A 15,755-nucleotide genomic window follows, 5' to 3' on the forward strand; every position below is an offset into this window, starting at 1 on the left:
AAATTCGAAAAAAATGCTATTCGGTCAATAGATGGCAGTGCGTACAGATGATCCACATCACATACGTGTGAAATTACACTGCGTCTCTTGAGTGCCGCCGTATGAGCATATTCAGGAATCACCACGTCTGGGAGATGGTTCTGCGTCCCCCCCCTCCTTCCGAACAAAAATCTATTCCTGTCAATAGATTGGTGCTACGTCTCAGTCCCCCCCCCTACTGCAGATTCCCCCCTGCCTCACTCTGCTTTGACGTACAGCCGTACTGACCAGTAGTCAGTGGCCAGTAGCTGTGCCAGTGTTCTGTTGTATCCCAGTGCAGCTGCGTTTTCTTTTCAGTATAACTATGAAATATTTAACTTTATCTGTGTCACTACATGCGAGTTTATAATTTAAAGACAACATTTGCTGGTTTCTACGGCGTATACTTTCCTGCTTATATATGAAAGTTGTTACAGCACCGAATTTAGTGTGCTCGGCGATAACTAGAGACTCCGCAAGCTAGAGAAACTAAAGATATTTAGATTTAAAAAAAGCCTGGAAAAAAGTTTAAACATCATAAAACAATTATATTCATCAATAGATGCGCGGGTCACGTACCTGTACACACAACATCACGTCTGACATCATGTATAAAACTAATGGCGCCTCCCAGTGGCGTCATGACTTAACATTCCGACTGCCGGGATTTCCGGGTTCGAGTACCAGCTGTGGAACTTATTTTCCCCTTTTTCCCTTTTTTCCCTTTACCTACTTCTTTAGTATGTATTATTTTTTATTTTTTATTTATTTTTTATTTATTAATTTATTTTTAATTTATTAATTTATTTAACTTCAATTAATTCTTTTTTCAATTTATTAATTCTTTTTATTTTTAATGTCTTTTATCTTTTGATTTCTTATTATCTTTTACTGTTTGGAATGCTGCGACTAGAATGGGATTGGGATGGCATGCGATGGCATGCGATGGCAATGTATAGACGGGATGCGGATGGATGGGATGGGTGGCACATTGGATGGCCATCGTATGCACACTGGCGATGGCAGGGATTAGGGATGGCCATGCGGCATGGGCATGGGTATGGCGATGGCCCATGGGATGCGCATGGCATGGCATGGGATGGGATGAGCATGGGATGGGATGCGGATGCGATGGAATGGGATGGATGGGATTGCATGGCATGGCCCATGCGGATGCGGATGGCATGCGCATGCATGGCATGGGCATGGCATGGCATGGCTGGCATGCGGATGGCCACTGAATGACTGATGAGATGAGGATGGCATGGGATGTGTGATGCGGATGCTGGTGCGATGGATGGGATGGGATGGCATGAATGGATGCATGGATGAATGGATGCATGATGGATGCATGGATAACGATAGATAGTTCAATTTTTTTTGCGCGGTATTTTCTTTTCAACCAAGCTCTCATCAGCCTGATGTTAACGCCACTGATTCCCGGGCCAACGCCGGGTATCCTGCTAGTAATATATTATATTAACGGAGCCTTTCTATTCCTGCGATACCGGCGGGACCGCCTGCCTATTGCTAAGGATGTCACTATCAGTTCATGTTGTGAAAATATTGCGTAATGTGTAATAACTGTAATGTGCCCCAATAAGTATGTGGTCATAAACTCTTCATTTTCCGAAAAACACACCACTGAGAATAGTTCATTACTTGATCTTCCTGCGTATTTATTGGAACTGATATGCTTTCTTGTACTTAATTCATTATTATTCCTAGTGCCATGTCTTCTGAAAACATGTATAGACAGTTATATTTATGCTGACTTTTTTGTCTATTAATATTATAGGAAATCACGTTATTAAACACGATATTTTCTGTTGCTATTGGCAAGCTGCCAATCTTCTTCACGCCGCATTGCGCATGCATGCAACTGTTTAAATTATTTCAACAACAGGTCCCATACGCTAGCGCATTGCCTGAATAAGCTTGCGCTCGACGGACGGTGATCATTGGAGGCCGTGTTTGGCATCGGGCGGTCTCATTAGCGCGTTACTTCGCCCAAAGCACCTATCACATCATTCATCTTCGTTTGGATTGTAGCAGTATGAGCTTGTTTCTGCTGAATTCGGCCTCGGCTAAAGGCGCGCATTGCCTTAACAATCATGTGCCCTTGAAAAGCGCAATGCATATCCTTGTGACGTAATTAAGTGTTTCACGCTTTATTGGGACACCGGCTTATCTGGACATTTCAATTGCGTTTCGACCGTGGTCGCCGACCAAGCGCAGACTTTCTGCATAACGATTTGCCCTTCGATGCGAGATTTTATTGCGATATCTCAAATGCCCGCCCGCATTGCGATTGTTCCGCTACATGCTGATCGGTGACTGTGCCGCTTCGAGTGCTGATATGAAATCCCGCGAGCCCTGTGCTAGCATTATTCTAATGAGTGTTAAAATCTGTATAAATGCATTACGCCGCACTCACCACTACTTATAATTTGTTTATTTATACAGGTATCGGGTTTTTGAAGAGCCTACACGCCATGCCGTCATTATGGCGGGAACGCTATTTCAATACGATGGCGCTATCTGTCTACAGCGCGTCGCGTGCAGCCGCGGTGGATTCGGATCCGTGATTGCCTTCTCTTTCATCTTTAGCAATCTGACGGAGGCTTATGGCTTGCGAGGCTCTATGCCCTAATAAACCGGTGGCATAGCCTGAATCTCCTGCTCTGTGGTGTCTTCCTGCGCAACCGTTGTCTTACGCACCACGCTAAGTATACCTGCCTGTGAGTCACGTTGTGTTCGTGACGTCAAAATTGCTCATCTTCGCGTCAGTATTGATCATCTGCCGAACATCGGCCACATTGTGACCGTTTTTGTCACAGTCAGTCGATTATTCTCATAGAGGAGGGATTAGGCAAGATAAAGCCTACTTTTCTACTTACGATCATCGCGTATATCCAAACACGATTCGGCGCCCGCTGTTTAGTGGTTTCACCGCCGCTCTAATTCGCCACATACTGCTACGCTAACCCATTGGGTTTACACCGTATCGCTGGCCGGCACGCAAATTATCGAGAATGCTGCTTTAGTACTGCGCGCCGAACTATTCGCGCGTTCTTCGCCTCTGTATGGACACTGTTTAGGGTGTCTTTTTCGGTCTGCAGCTGGGAGGCGTTGGCAAACGTTTATCATTAGATCTCTTTCGGAATTAAAAAGCTTCAACAACAGCTATGGTTACCTTTATGTTCTGCGAGGAATGCCGAAATGTAATGGCAGCTCCCATTCGCAGGCTACAGTCCTTTGAAATTCAAATTACGACATTACTACTAATAATCTTACCGAATTTTGATATTTTAGCGTTGTCTTTTCGCATCTAGTCATTAGATAATTCTACGTTGATTTGTAGTTGTTTTGAACGCGTAAAGGATTATGACAGAAAGGGATTTGCACATGTATGTGTTAATCACTTCTAGGGGCAAATCGCCGTCGGCAACTATGGCTTTCTTGGTGTTATAAGCTGGCCAATTTCACAGCGACCTGATCATGACCGACTAACTGATTGATGGATGGATGGCACTTGATTGAACGATTAATAGATCGATTTGCATCGATTTCTGTTGAATAGCGCTGCACCTTCGTGATTACACTAAGGCGAGTTAGTCGGTATTCGTTCGCTTTGCGCTGGCTCGTCCAGTCTGCTGCAGTTCTGTATTCTCGTCCTGCTGTATTTCTGCCGACAAAAGACAAAAACCCGCATCGACCCACGCTTGACAGTAAAGCAACGCCACTCTTTAGTAGAATTTCATCATAGAGTTGAAGGAACAGTATGACCCTCGCTAAGATGTCTACGTTAACAGTGAGACTGTGCGTAGCTGACCGTTAGTGACGTCCAGGGAGCCTGTAACCTAGCTGTCACGTTGAATAGCTGCTCTTTCATTGATTCTTAGCTAGTGAAGGTTTGCCTCTAACGTATGATGTAGGCACCATGTAACACCATGTTTAAGGCGTTTAAAACGCTCTGTCTGTTTTGAAAAGTCAAGTTAGCATAGAATCATGCTATCACCATTCGTTGACTGTTCAGCCATGCATTACATATATATGACGCCGGCTTCATGATCTAAGTATCTTAAGTATCTAAGTATCTATATAATTTTATGATTTTAAGTCTGATTATACGCACTATCTCCGTTACTCATACATAGCAATATATATATATATATATATCATATATTTATATATATATTAAGGAGTTGTCGTATTCTTAAATAGCTGCTCACGAACATAAAACTATATAATGCTTTGAGATGTGAATAATAAATGACGCAGATGGTAGCAGTGACCCTGATTGCTTACATGATTGTTCTATTGATTTCCCCTCATCTATTACGATATATTTCATCGCTAACACAAATCATGTGTTCTTCTGACGATATTTAGGACTCGTGAATTTTTTTTATCGCTGAACGATGGCTTTTATTTATGATGAATTGGATGCAAAGCGATAGCACCAAAAAATCAGCGCCAAAACAACTGTGTTTATCATTTGATGCTGGTTCTATCTTATTCTACGCCATTTATTATCCCGCTTGCCGGCTTCTGAATAGAAACGGTATGCATTCTAGCGAAACACAAAATAATGCTTACATGTGTATGAATATATATTTAAATATCCGCAGCTAATTATGTGACTCGATAGATTCATTAAAATGATCATGACCAGTAAACATCATAGTCCTAACACTTTGCGATTTCAAGATAAACAAACCTGATCGATAGATTCAGGCCGACTGGTATTGAGCGTTTCAGATCTCCGTTGACGCCTGCTAAACTTGCTGCGGACATTTTTTCATAAGTCGAAAATCTAAAGGACTTCATTAAAACTGAATTAATAGAATTTATGATAAGGCGCCAGTACTTGGTGAAAGTAACTATGCCCAGAGACGACAATGCGCGCACGGTTTTTCTACACTTTATAATATTTATACGAATTATTATTGCGTGAGCTGAAAGCAACCAAACTCATCATTCATGAAGTGTTTAATTTGTCAGATCTATTATGTATACTGGTATATATGCGCAAACTTTACGGATTTACCACACAAACTGCGAACTAGAGATGATAACCTGGGTCCCCGAGCCGACTGGCCATTGAATTGCGCGACAAGATTGACGCGAAACTATTTTACACGTATGAACTGCCTCCAATCAGCGCGCAGCGCTTCTACGATTTCAGACTAAGTGTCGTGCCGAAAATTCTTCCTCACAACAACCACACATCAATTTCTCGATTTTTTCAATTTTCTCAACATCAACTTTTCTGTTCACACTGAGCGATTTTTAGCGAGCGGAAATTGAAAAATCCGCCTGAAAATCGCGCCAATTTCGTCGATTCTACGAACAAAAAGTCGCCATGAGTGTAAAACCTAGCATGACACAGAAAGAAGAGAGAGACAAGAGAGAGATCGAGGAGAGTAGCCAAATGAAAGACTCGAGAGAACAAAGACTGAGAGAGAGAGAGAGCCAGAGAGGCGCGAATGCAAATGAGAGAGAAGAGAGCAGCCAGAGAGGGCGATGAGATCTGCGAGCGGAGAGGAGGCTGAAGCAGATCGAGGGAGAGAGCCGTGAGCTAGAGCGATAGAGAGGGAGAGAGACGAGTGCGGGAGACGCGAGCGAAAGATAGATAGATAGACAGGAGACTGAGAGAGCTATAGCGACAGATACACGCATCGAACGCACGCACACACAGGAAATTACTAATCATATACATATATTACGTCGTCCATAATTAGATATTAGTTATGTATAGGCCCGCTGGTAAACTCTCGTACATGCCCACGACGTACACACACACTTCCTAATAAAGTGCCGTATGCCGCGCGCGCGCACGTGTTTGTGTGTCTCTGCTGCGTTTTTTGTTTGATATATATATATTATCACAATAAATAACAATATATATATATGTAATATTATATATATATACCAAGCCATTTGCCAACCGCTGACAATTGCCCAAACATACGCCAACGCTTGCGGTCCAACGCCTCATGCAGCCAACCATTTGCCAACGCGGTGACCATGCCAACCATACGCCAACGTTGGCCAACGTCATGCAGCAACCATTCAGCCAACATATATGCCGACCATACGCTAACGTTGGCCCAAAACGTCCATGCAGCCACCCATTTGCCAACTGTGACCATGCCAATCATTCGCCAACGTTGGCGCAACGATCATTGCCCAGCAACCATTTGCCAACCGCTGGACCATGCCGACCATACGCCCAACGTTGTCCCAACGTCATGCAGCCAATCGATTGCCAACCGTGCAACCGATTGAATAACCATACGCCAAGTTGGCCCCATCGTCGTCATGCTCAACCAAACCATTTGCCGACCCGCCCCCCGCCCACTGGACAATGGCCATCTACGCCAACGTTGGCCCAACGTCATGCAAGCCAATCACTTGCCAATCGGTGACCCATGCCAAACCATACGCCAACGTTGGCGCCAACGTCAATGCAGCCCAACCAGCTTGCCAACTAGCATACATGCCAACCATACGGCCAACGTTGCGGCCAACTTATGTAGATACCACCTACGCCAACTACACGTGCCAACCATACCGCCAACGTTGCCCAACGTCATGCAGCCCAACCACTTCCAACTAGCCATCACTTGCACAACCATACGCCAACGTTTGGTCCAACTCAGCCAGCCAATCACTTGCCAACCGTGACCTGCTGCTGCTGCTTCTCTTACTGCTGCTCCTGCTGCTGCTCCTGGTACTGCTGCTGCTCCTGCTGTTGTTGCTACTACTACTGCTACTGCTGCTGCTGCTTATCCTGTTACAGGAATATGCTGGGATTACTTCGATCCAGCGAGAGACTAGCCTGACCGAGTGTGCTGATGGGCTGACCGGACAGATTAATGGATAAATAGCTTAGTGACTGGCCGGTTGGCTAGCTGGCTGGATAGTTTGCTCACTATATTAGTGTTGGGCATGCTGGTTAATTAATTAGATCTTAATGGCTAACTTCTTTAATGACTGGCTGGCTAATTGGATTTCAGCAAGTGGCAGACGATCTTAGTTTCTTGCTGGTGTAGTGACTGCATGGCTTGCTAGCCGAGTGGCTGCATGTATGGTTAGCTAACGTAGTGTCTGACTTGCCTATTCAATTCAAATTCATTCGATTAAAAATTCTATATTTACATTCATGAATTACATTTTGGAAGTAGCATATCAGTTAAACAAGTTAATAGACAATGCTGATTAATTTTTAATAGACAATGCTATTCACTAGAAATCGAAACAATTAAACCCATTTCAATGGAAATACAGCGCGTGTGAGTGTATGTATGTAGATATACATAAACACATGTAAATTATTGATATTGCTCGAGGTAGACAGATTTTAGAAATCCCACAATCTTTAAAAAGGAGAATGCCTTTACATCATTTGGTAAAGTAGCCCAAAGTTCAACACCTTGATACTTTAATGATTTTTGACCTTTAATAGTTGCAAATATAGAAAGACAATACACAGCGTTTACATAGTATCTGGTCATATATAACCATGTACATTCATAGCCAATTCAAAATAATTGGAAAAAATACTGGGCAATAAGTTATTAGAGAAACGGTACATTAGTTTTGCCAGTTCGATGTCATTTACACCAGTAATTTGAGTTCTCTATACACTAGGTTGGTATGATCTATACCATTAGCAAACTTGATGCATTATATCAGAAGTAGATAATAGGGAACTATTATATCCACTTCTGATTATATTTTTCTCTTCTGTAATTTAACAGCGGGGTATTACGCCGATTTAGAAGCTGATCCCCAAACCTAGTAGCAATTAAGATGATTGATTGACTGAGTAGCTGGTTGACTGAGTAGCTGAATGACTGGTTGTCTGCCTGACTGACTGGGTGGCTGGCTGGCTAGCTGTCTGACTGACTGTCTGTCTGACTGACTGACTGACTGACTACCGGTAACTGATTGACTGACTGGCTGGTTGGCTGGGTATAGCTGAATGACTGGCTGGCCGGCTGAATCCAAAAGACATCTCAATCAGACATTCGCGATTCACTGCTTGATTGCACACAGCTTTATCTGTTGGAAGCATTTGCAAAATTGACGACAGCGTCGCAAGGCGCTGCGGTATGTGTTTGAACTTCAGAAGCTTGCAGAGCGTAGAGCGCGGGGGAGCGGCGGGCGTGCGCGCATGGGGAGGGAGCAGGGGCGTAGCTACGGGGGGGCCTGGTGCCCCTGTCCCTGGTGAAATTTTCTGTGCCCCCCCAGGTGCCCCCCCCCCACTGAAAATGCATGCTTGATAAAAAAAATTGAATTAAAAACAATGCCGTTAGAACAGTATAATACAATGAAAGAAAGTTCGAACCACATCTCAATAAAATTATATATTGTTATATTGTGCCCCCCCCCACGAAAATGTAAGGCCCCCCCAGTGCCCCCCCCCCCGCTGAAAAAATCCTAGCTACGCTACGTGAAGGAACACTGTACATTGTACGGGAGGTTGACGTTGTACAACACAGCTGCTTCCGTCCACAAGCACTTGGAACGTCTCAATTTAAAAAAAAAGGTAATTAAACACGAAATGTATTTACTACCAAAGTCTTAATGTTTTTCTACTCTATTTCGCATATTATTGCCGATAATTACCCGTAAATGCCGGTCAAATACTCAACTGCACAAACAACATCAGGAGTGTATCAATATTGATAGACTCCTGACAACATGAATAAGAGAGCATGTTATTCATGTTGTTTGTGCACAGGGTGGGTGTGCACAGGGGGGTTGTGCGCAGGGGGGGGGGCGTGGGTGTACTTGTGTGTTGCAGATGGGCATTTGACCGGCATTTACGGGTAATTATCGGCAGTAATAGGCGAAATAGAGTAGAGAAACATTAAGACTTTGGTAGTAAATACATTTCGTGTTTACATTATTTATTTTTATTGAGACGTTCCAAGTGCCTGTGCTTCCGTCGTCCTCGCTTTCGCTGTTTTTTTTTGCCTGTTTTTTTTTCTGCTGGTGTCGACGCTATCATGGTTGTCGTCGCCGTGCAATGTCGTCATCGTTGTCGTCGTCGTCATCGTTGTCGTCGTCGTCACTGTAGCTGTTTTTGTCGTCAACATCACATTTGCTGTTGTACAGTTGTTGTCGTCGTTCACGGCGCGCTCGTCGCTGTCGCTTTTTTGTTGACGCTCTACCTACGAGCATCGGGATAGCCAACTCGATCAGGCGCCGGTTAGCTGGTTTCACCGCTCCAATTCGCTACATACGCTACGCTAATGCCGCCCATGCAATATCAAGCATGCTGTTTAGTACTGGCGGAACATTCGGCGTCTTCGCCCTGTATGGAACACTGTTTGTGTTCTTTTTCGGTCTGTAGCCGGGAGCGTTGGCAAACGTTATCGTAGATCTCTTCGGAATTAAAAAGTTCAACAACAGCTATGGTTACATTATGTTTGCTTACGGAATTGGAAATGTAATTGGAGCTCCCATATTGCGGGGTACAGTCTTAAAAATCCAATTACGACATTACTACTAATAATCTTACCGAATTTGATATTTCAGCGTGTTTTTTTCTGGTCATTAGATAATTTTACGTGATTGTACAGTTGTTTTTAGCGCGTAAAGAGTCTGACGAAGGATTTGCACGTGTATATGTGTTAATCATTTCTAGGTTCAAATCGCTCGGCAATTATGGTTTCTTGGTGTTATACAGCTGGCAATGCAGTATATTGCTGTTATGCACGACTTATATATTTATTATAGGAAATGATTCCTTCTCTTTATGAATTAATCGATACTAACAACTAATCAACTGATCGACCGACCGAAGTACTGACTGGCGAACTGACCATGCACCTGACCGACTGACTGATTGATGGATGGATGAATTGATTGAACGATTAATAGATGGTTTCTTGGTGTTATACAGCTGGCAATGCAGTATTGCAGTTATGCACGACTTATATATTTAATATAAGAAATAATTCTTTCTCGTCATTAATTAATCGATACAACAACTAATCAACTGATCGACCGACCGAAGTACTGACTGGCGAACTGACCACCTGACCGACTGACTGATTGATGGATGGATAGATTGATTGAACGATTAATAGATAGATTGATTCTGTGCGGTGGTTCGTCCAGTCTCCTGAGTTCTGCTATTATCGTCCTGCTGTATATCCTCGCCAAAAGACAAAAACCCGCACCGACCGACGGTGACAGAAAGCAACGTCGCTCTCTGGTAGAATTTCATCATAGATCTGAGGAACAGTATCGCTGAAGGGGTCGTTGTCGTATATGTAGTACCCAAGGTGTCGGCCAGTATGTCGCCTACGCCCACTCACTAACCCAAACCCTAACCCTAACACCCTAACCCTACCCCTAACCATATCAAATAGTTACGACGGGTACATATTATACGCCATTATACGACAACGACCTTTCGTGCAACAGTATCATCCTCGTACGATGTCTACGCTAACAGCTGAGACTGAGGTAGCCGACGTTACATCCAGGAGTATATCTTAGTGACACCCAGGAGCCTGGGGACCTATCTGTCACGTTCGAATTATGCTCTTTGATGATGTGAGTAGTGAAGTTGCTCTAACGTATGATGTATATGCACACCATGTTTAAGGCGTTTAAAACGTTTGTCTGTTTCGAAAGTGAGTTAGCATAGCATCATGCTATCGCCCATTCGTGACTGTTCACCATGCATTCATATATAAGACGCCGGCTTCATAATCTAAGTAACTAAGTATCCAAGTATCTGTAGGATTTTATGATTTTATGATTTTTAGTTTTATACTACTATCGCCGTTACTCTACATAGAATATATATATATATATATATATATATATATTAAGGAGTTGTCTATTTCTTAAATAGGTTCACGAACATAAACTATATAAGCTTGAGATGTTGAAAATAAAATTGACGCGATGGTGGGCAGTGACCCTGATTGTTACATTGATTGTTCTATTGATTTCCCCTCATCTTTACGATATATTTATCGTACACATCATGTGTCTTCTGACGATATTAGGACGTGAATTTTTCTATTATCTGTGAACGATGGCTTTTATCTATGGATGAATTGGATGCAAAGCGATAGCAAAAAATCAGCGCAACAACTGTGTTTACCATTTGATGTGGTTCTATCTTATTTACGCTTTATTATCCGTTGGGTTCTGAATAGAAACGTATGATTCTAGGCGAACACAAAATAATGCTTACATGTATGAATATATATTTAAGATATCCGCGCTAATTATGTGATCGAAGATTCATTAAAATGATCATGACCAGTAAACATCATAGCCTAACACTGGAATTTCAAGATAAACAAACCGATCGTAGTTCAGGCGACTGGCATGAGCGTTTCGATTCCGTGACGCTGTAAACTGGCGGACAGTTTTTCATAAGTCGAATCTAAAGACTTCATTAAATGAATTATAGAATTTTGATAAGCGCAGTACTTGGTGAAAGTAACTATGCAGAGACGACAATGCGCGCACGTTTTCTACACTTATAATATTTAACGAATTATTATTGGGAGTGAAAGACCAACTATCATCATGAGTGTTTAATTGTAGATCTATTATTATACTGGTATATATGGCAAATTTACCGGATTTACCACACAAACTGGAACTAGGAGATGATACCTGGGTCCCGAGCCCGACGGCCATGAATTGCCGCGACAGAGATGACGCGAAACTATTTTTACACGTATGAACTGTCCAATCAGCGCGCAGCGCTTCTACGATTTCATGACTAAGTGTCGGCGAAAATCTCTCACAACAACCACACATCAATTTCTCGATTTTTCAATTTCTCAACATCAACTTTTCTGTTCACACTAGCGATTTTTAGCTGGGAAATTGAAAAATCGCTGAAAATCGCGCCAATTTCTCGATTCTACGACAAAAAGTCGCCAGTGTAAACCTAGCATGACACAGAAAGAGAGAGAGAGAAAGAGAGAGATCGAGGGAGAGAGCAAATGAAAGAGAGAGAAAAAGAGAGAGAGAGAGAGAGAGAAGGCGAATGCAAATGAGAGAGAGAGAGAGAGAGAGAGAGAGAGAGAGAGGGCGAGAGATCGAGGGAGAGAGGGCGAGAGATCGAGGGAGAGAGCGTGAGCTAGAGCGATACAGAGGGAGAGAGAGAGTGGGAGAGCGAGCGAAAGATAGATAGATAGACAGAGAGACTGAGAGAGCTATAGCGACAGATACTCGCACGAACGCACGCACACACAGAAATACTAATCATATACATATATTACGTCGTAACTGACTGATTGATGGCATGGATGGATTGATTGAACGATTAGATAGATCTGATCTTGCATCGATTTCTGTTGAATTAGCTGCACCTTTCGTGATTACACTAAGGCGAGTAGTCGGTATATCGTTCCTTTGCGCTGGCTCGTCCAGTCTGCTGAGTTCTGCTATTCTCGTCTGCTGTATTCTGCCGACAAAAACAAAAACCCGCATCGACCCACGCTTGACAGAATGAACGCCACCTTTAGTAGAATTTCATCATAGAGTTGAGGACAGTATGACCCTCGCTAAGATGTCTACGTTAACAGAAACGAACTGTGCGTAGCTGACGTTAGTGAGTCCAGATTTTTTATCTTTTGATTTCTTATTATCTTTTACTGTTTGGAATGGGATAGAATGGGATGGGATGGCATGCGATGGCATGCGATGGCATGTGATAGGACGGGATGGGATGGGATGGGATGGGATGGCATGGGATGGCATGCGATGACATGGGATGGCATGGGATGGGATGGCATGGGATGGGATGGCATGGGATGGCATGGGATGGCATGGGATGGCATGGGATGGGATGAGATGGGATGGGATGCGGTGCGATGGAATGGGATGGGATGGGATTGCATGGCATGGCATGGGATGGGATGGCATGGCATGGCATGGCATGGCATGGCATGGCATGGCATGGCATGGGATGGCACTGAATGTGATGAGATGGGATGGGATGGGATGTGTGATGGGATGCGGTGCGATGGGATGGGATGGGATGGCATGGAATGGGATGGATGGATGAATGGATGCATGGATGGATGCATGGATAGATAGATAGTTCAATTTTTTGGCGGTATTTTCTTTTCAACCAAGCTCTCATCAGCTGAGTAACGCCACTGATTTCCCCGGGCAACGCCGGGTATCCTGCTAGTATATATATATTAACGGAGCTTTCTATTCCTGCGATACGCGGGACCGCCTGCTATTGTAAGGATGTCAGCTATAGTTCATGTTGTGAAAATATGTGGTAATGTGTAATAATGTAATGTGCAATAAGTATGTGGTCTAACCTTCATTTTCCGAAAAACACACCACGAGAATAGTTCATACTTGATCTCCTGCGTTTTATTGAAACTGTATGTTTCATTGTACTAATTCATTATTATTCCTATTGCATGTCTTCTAACATGTATAGACGTTATATTATGCTGAGCTTTTTTGTCTATTATATTATAGGAAATCACGTTTAAACACGATATTTCTGTTCTATTGCAAGCTGCAATCTTCTTCACGCCGCATTGCGCATGTGCAACTGTTAAATTATTTCACACACAGGTCCCATAGCTAGCGCATTGCTGAATAAGCTTGGCGCTCGACGGACGGTGATCATTGGAGGCGTGTTGGCATCGGGCGGTCTCATTAGCGGTTACTTCGCCCAAAGCACCTATCACATCATCATCTCGTTTGGATTGGTAGCAGGTATGGTTGTTTCTTCTGAATTCGGCCTCGGCTAAAGGGCGCATTGCTTAACAATATGTGCCCTTGAAAAGCAATGCAATCCTTGTGCACGTAATTAAGTGTTCACCGCTTTATTGGGACCACCGCTTAATCTGGACATTTCAATGGTTTCCGACCTGTCCCGACCAAGCGGAGACTTCTGCATAACGATTTGCTTTCATGCGATATGTTATTGCGTATGTCAATGCCCGCCCGCATTGGAATTGTTCGTACATGCTGATCGTACTGTCGTTCGAATAAGTGCTGATATGAAATCCCCGTGCTGTGCTAAGCATTATTCTAATGAGTGTAAAATCTATAAATGCATTACGCCGTCACTCACCACTATTATAATTTGTTTATTTTACAGGTATCGGTTTTGGAATAGCCTACACGCCATGCGTCATTATGGCGGGAACGTATTTCAATAGATGGCGCTATCTGTCTACAGCCGTCGCGTGCAGCGGCGGTGGATTGGGCGTGATTGCCTTCTCTTTCATCTTTAGCAATCTGACGGAGGCTTATGGCTTGCGAGGCTCTATGCTAATAAACGGTGGCATAGCCCTGAATCTCGTGCTCTGTGGTGTCCTCCTGCGACCGTTGTCTACCGCACCAGCCGCTAAGATACCTGCCTGTGACGTCACGTTGCTGCGTGACGTCAAATTGCTCATCTTCGCCGTCAGTATGATCCTCTGGAACATCGGCACAGTGACGGTTTTTGTCACAGTCAGTGATTATCTCATAGAGAGTGGGATAGCGCAAGATAAAGCCTACTTTCTACTTACGATCATCGGTATATCCAACACGATCGGGCGCCTGTTAGCTGGTTTCACCGCTCTAATTCGCCACATACGCTACGCTAACCATTGGGTTTACACCGTATCCGTGGCCGGCCACGCAATATCGAGCATGCTGTTTAGTACTGGCGGAACATTCGGCGTCTTCGCTCTGTATGGAACACTGTTTGGGTTCTTTTTCGGTCTGCAGCTGGGAGCGTTGGCAAACGTTATCATAGATCTCTTCGGAATTAAAAAGTTCAACAACAGCTATGGTTACCTTATGTTTGCCGAGGGAATTGGAAATGTAATTGGAGCTCCCATTGCAGGTACAGTCTTGAAAATTCAATTACGACATTACTACTAATAATCTTACCGAATTTGATATTTTAGCGTGTCTTTTCCATCTAGTCATTAGATAATTCTACGTGATTGTAGTTGTTTTGAACGCGTAAGGATTATGACGAAGGATTTGCACATGTATGTGTTAATCACTTCTAGGGGCAAATCGCTCGGCAACTATGGTTTCTTGGTGTTATAAAGCTGGCAATACAGCGACCTGATCACCTGACCGACTAACTGATTGATGGATGGATGGATTGATTGAACGATTAATAGATCGATTGATCGATTTCTGTTGAATTAGGTGCACTTCGTGATTACACAAGGAGTTACGTCGTATCGTTCCTTTGCGCTGGTTCGTCCAGTCTGCTGAGTTCTGCTATTCTCGTCCTGCTGTATTTCTGCGACAAAAGACAAAAACCCGCATCGACCCACGTTGACAGAAAGCAACGCCACTCTTTAGTAGAATTTCATCATAGAGTTGAGGAACAGTATGACCCTCGCAAGATGTCTACGTTAACAGCTGAGACTGTGGTAGCTGACGTTAGTGACGTCCAGGAGCCTGGTAACCTAGCTGTCACGTTGGAATAGTGCTCTTTATTGATGTGAGTAGTGAAGTTGCTCTAACGTATGATGTAGGCACCATGTAACACCATGTTTAAGGCGTTTAAAACGCTTGTCTGTTTTGAAAGTCAGTTAGCATAGAATCATGCTATCACCCATTCGTGACTGTTCACCATGCATTCATATATATGACGCCGGCTTCATAATCTAAGTATCTAAGTATCTAAGTATCTATATAATTTTATGATTTTAAGTTGTATACCACTATCTCCGTTACTCTACATAGAATATATA

At 43.4% G+C, this 15,755-nt stretch overlaps 1 protein-coding gene across 1 annotated transcript in view; it reads left to right on the plus strand.

The window, feature by feature from the left end:
* The window catches only part of LOC106813934 (monocarboxylate transporter 4-like), a 22,073-nt gene extending 6,335 nt beyond the window's left edge, over positions 1–15,738 (plus strand). Inside the window, exons 2-4 of the mRNA XM_014818181.1 lie at positions 13,618–13,761; positions 14,150–14,884; positions 15,202–15,738. Coding sequence (XP_014673667.1) covers positions 13,618–13,761; positions 14,150–14,884; positions 15,202–15,488 — 1,166 coding nt within the window. The 3' untranslated portion in view covers positions 15,489–15,738. The remainder of the gene's footprint in view (positions 1–13,617; positions 13,762–14,149; positions 14,885–15,201) is intronic.
* Positions 15,739–15,755: the final 17 nt, after the last annotated feature.

The sequence above is a fragment of the Priapulus caudatus genome, unplaced genomic scaffold (genome assembly GCF_000485595.1).
Source record: "Priapulus caudatus unplaced genomic scaffold, Priapulus_caudatus-5.0.1 Scaffold24, whole genome shotgun sequence".
Classification (NCBI taxonomy): domain Eukaryota; kingdom Metazoa; phylum Priapulida; class Priapulimorpha; order Priapulimorphida; family Priapulidae; genus Priapulus; species Priapulus caudatus.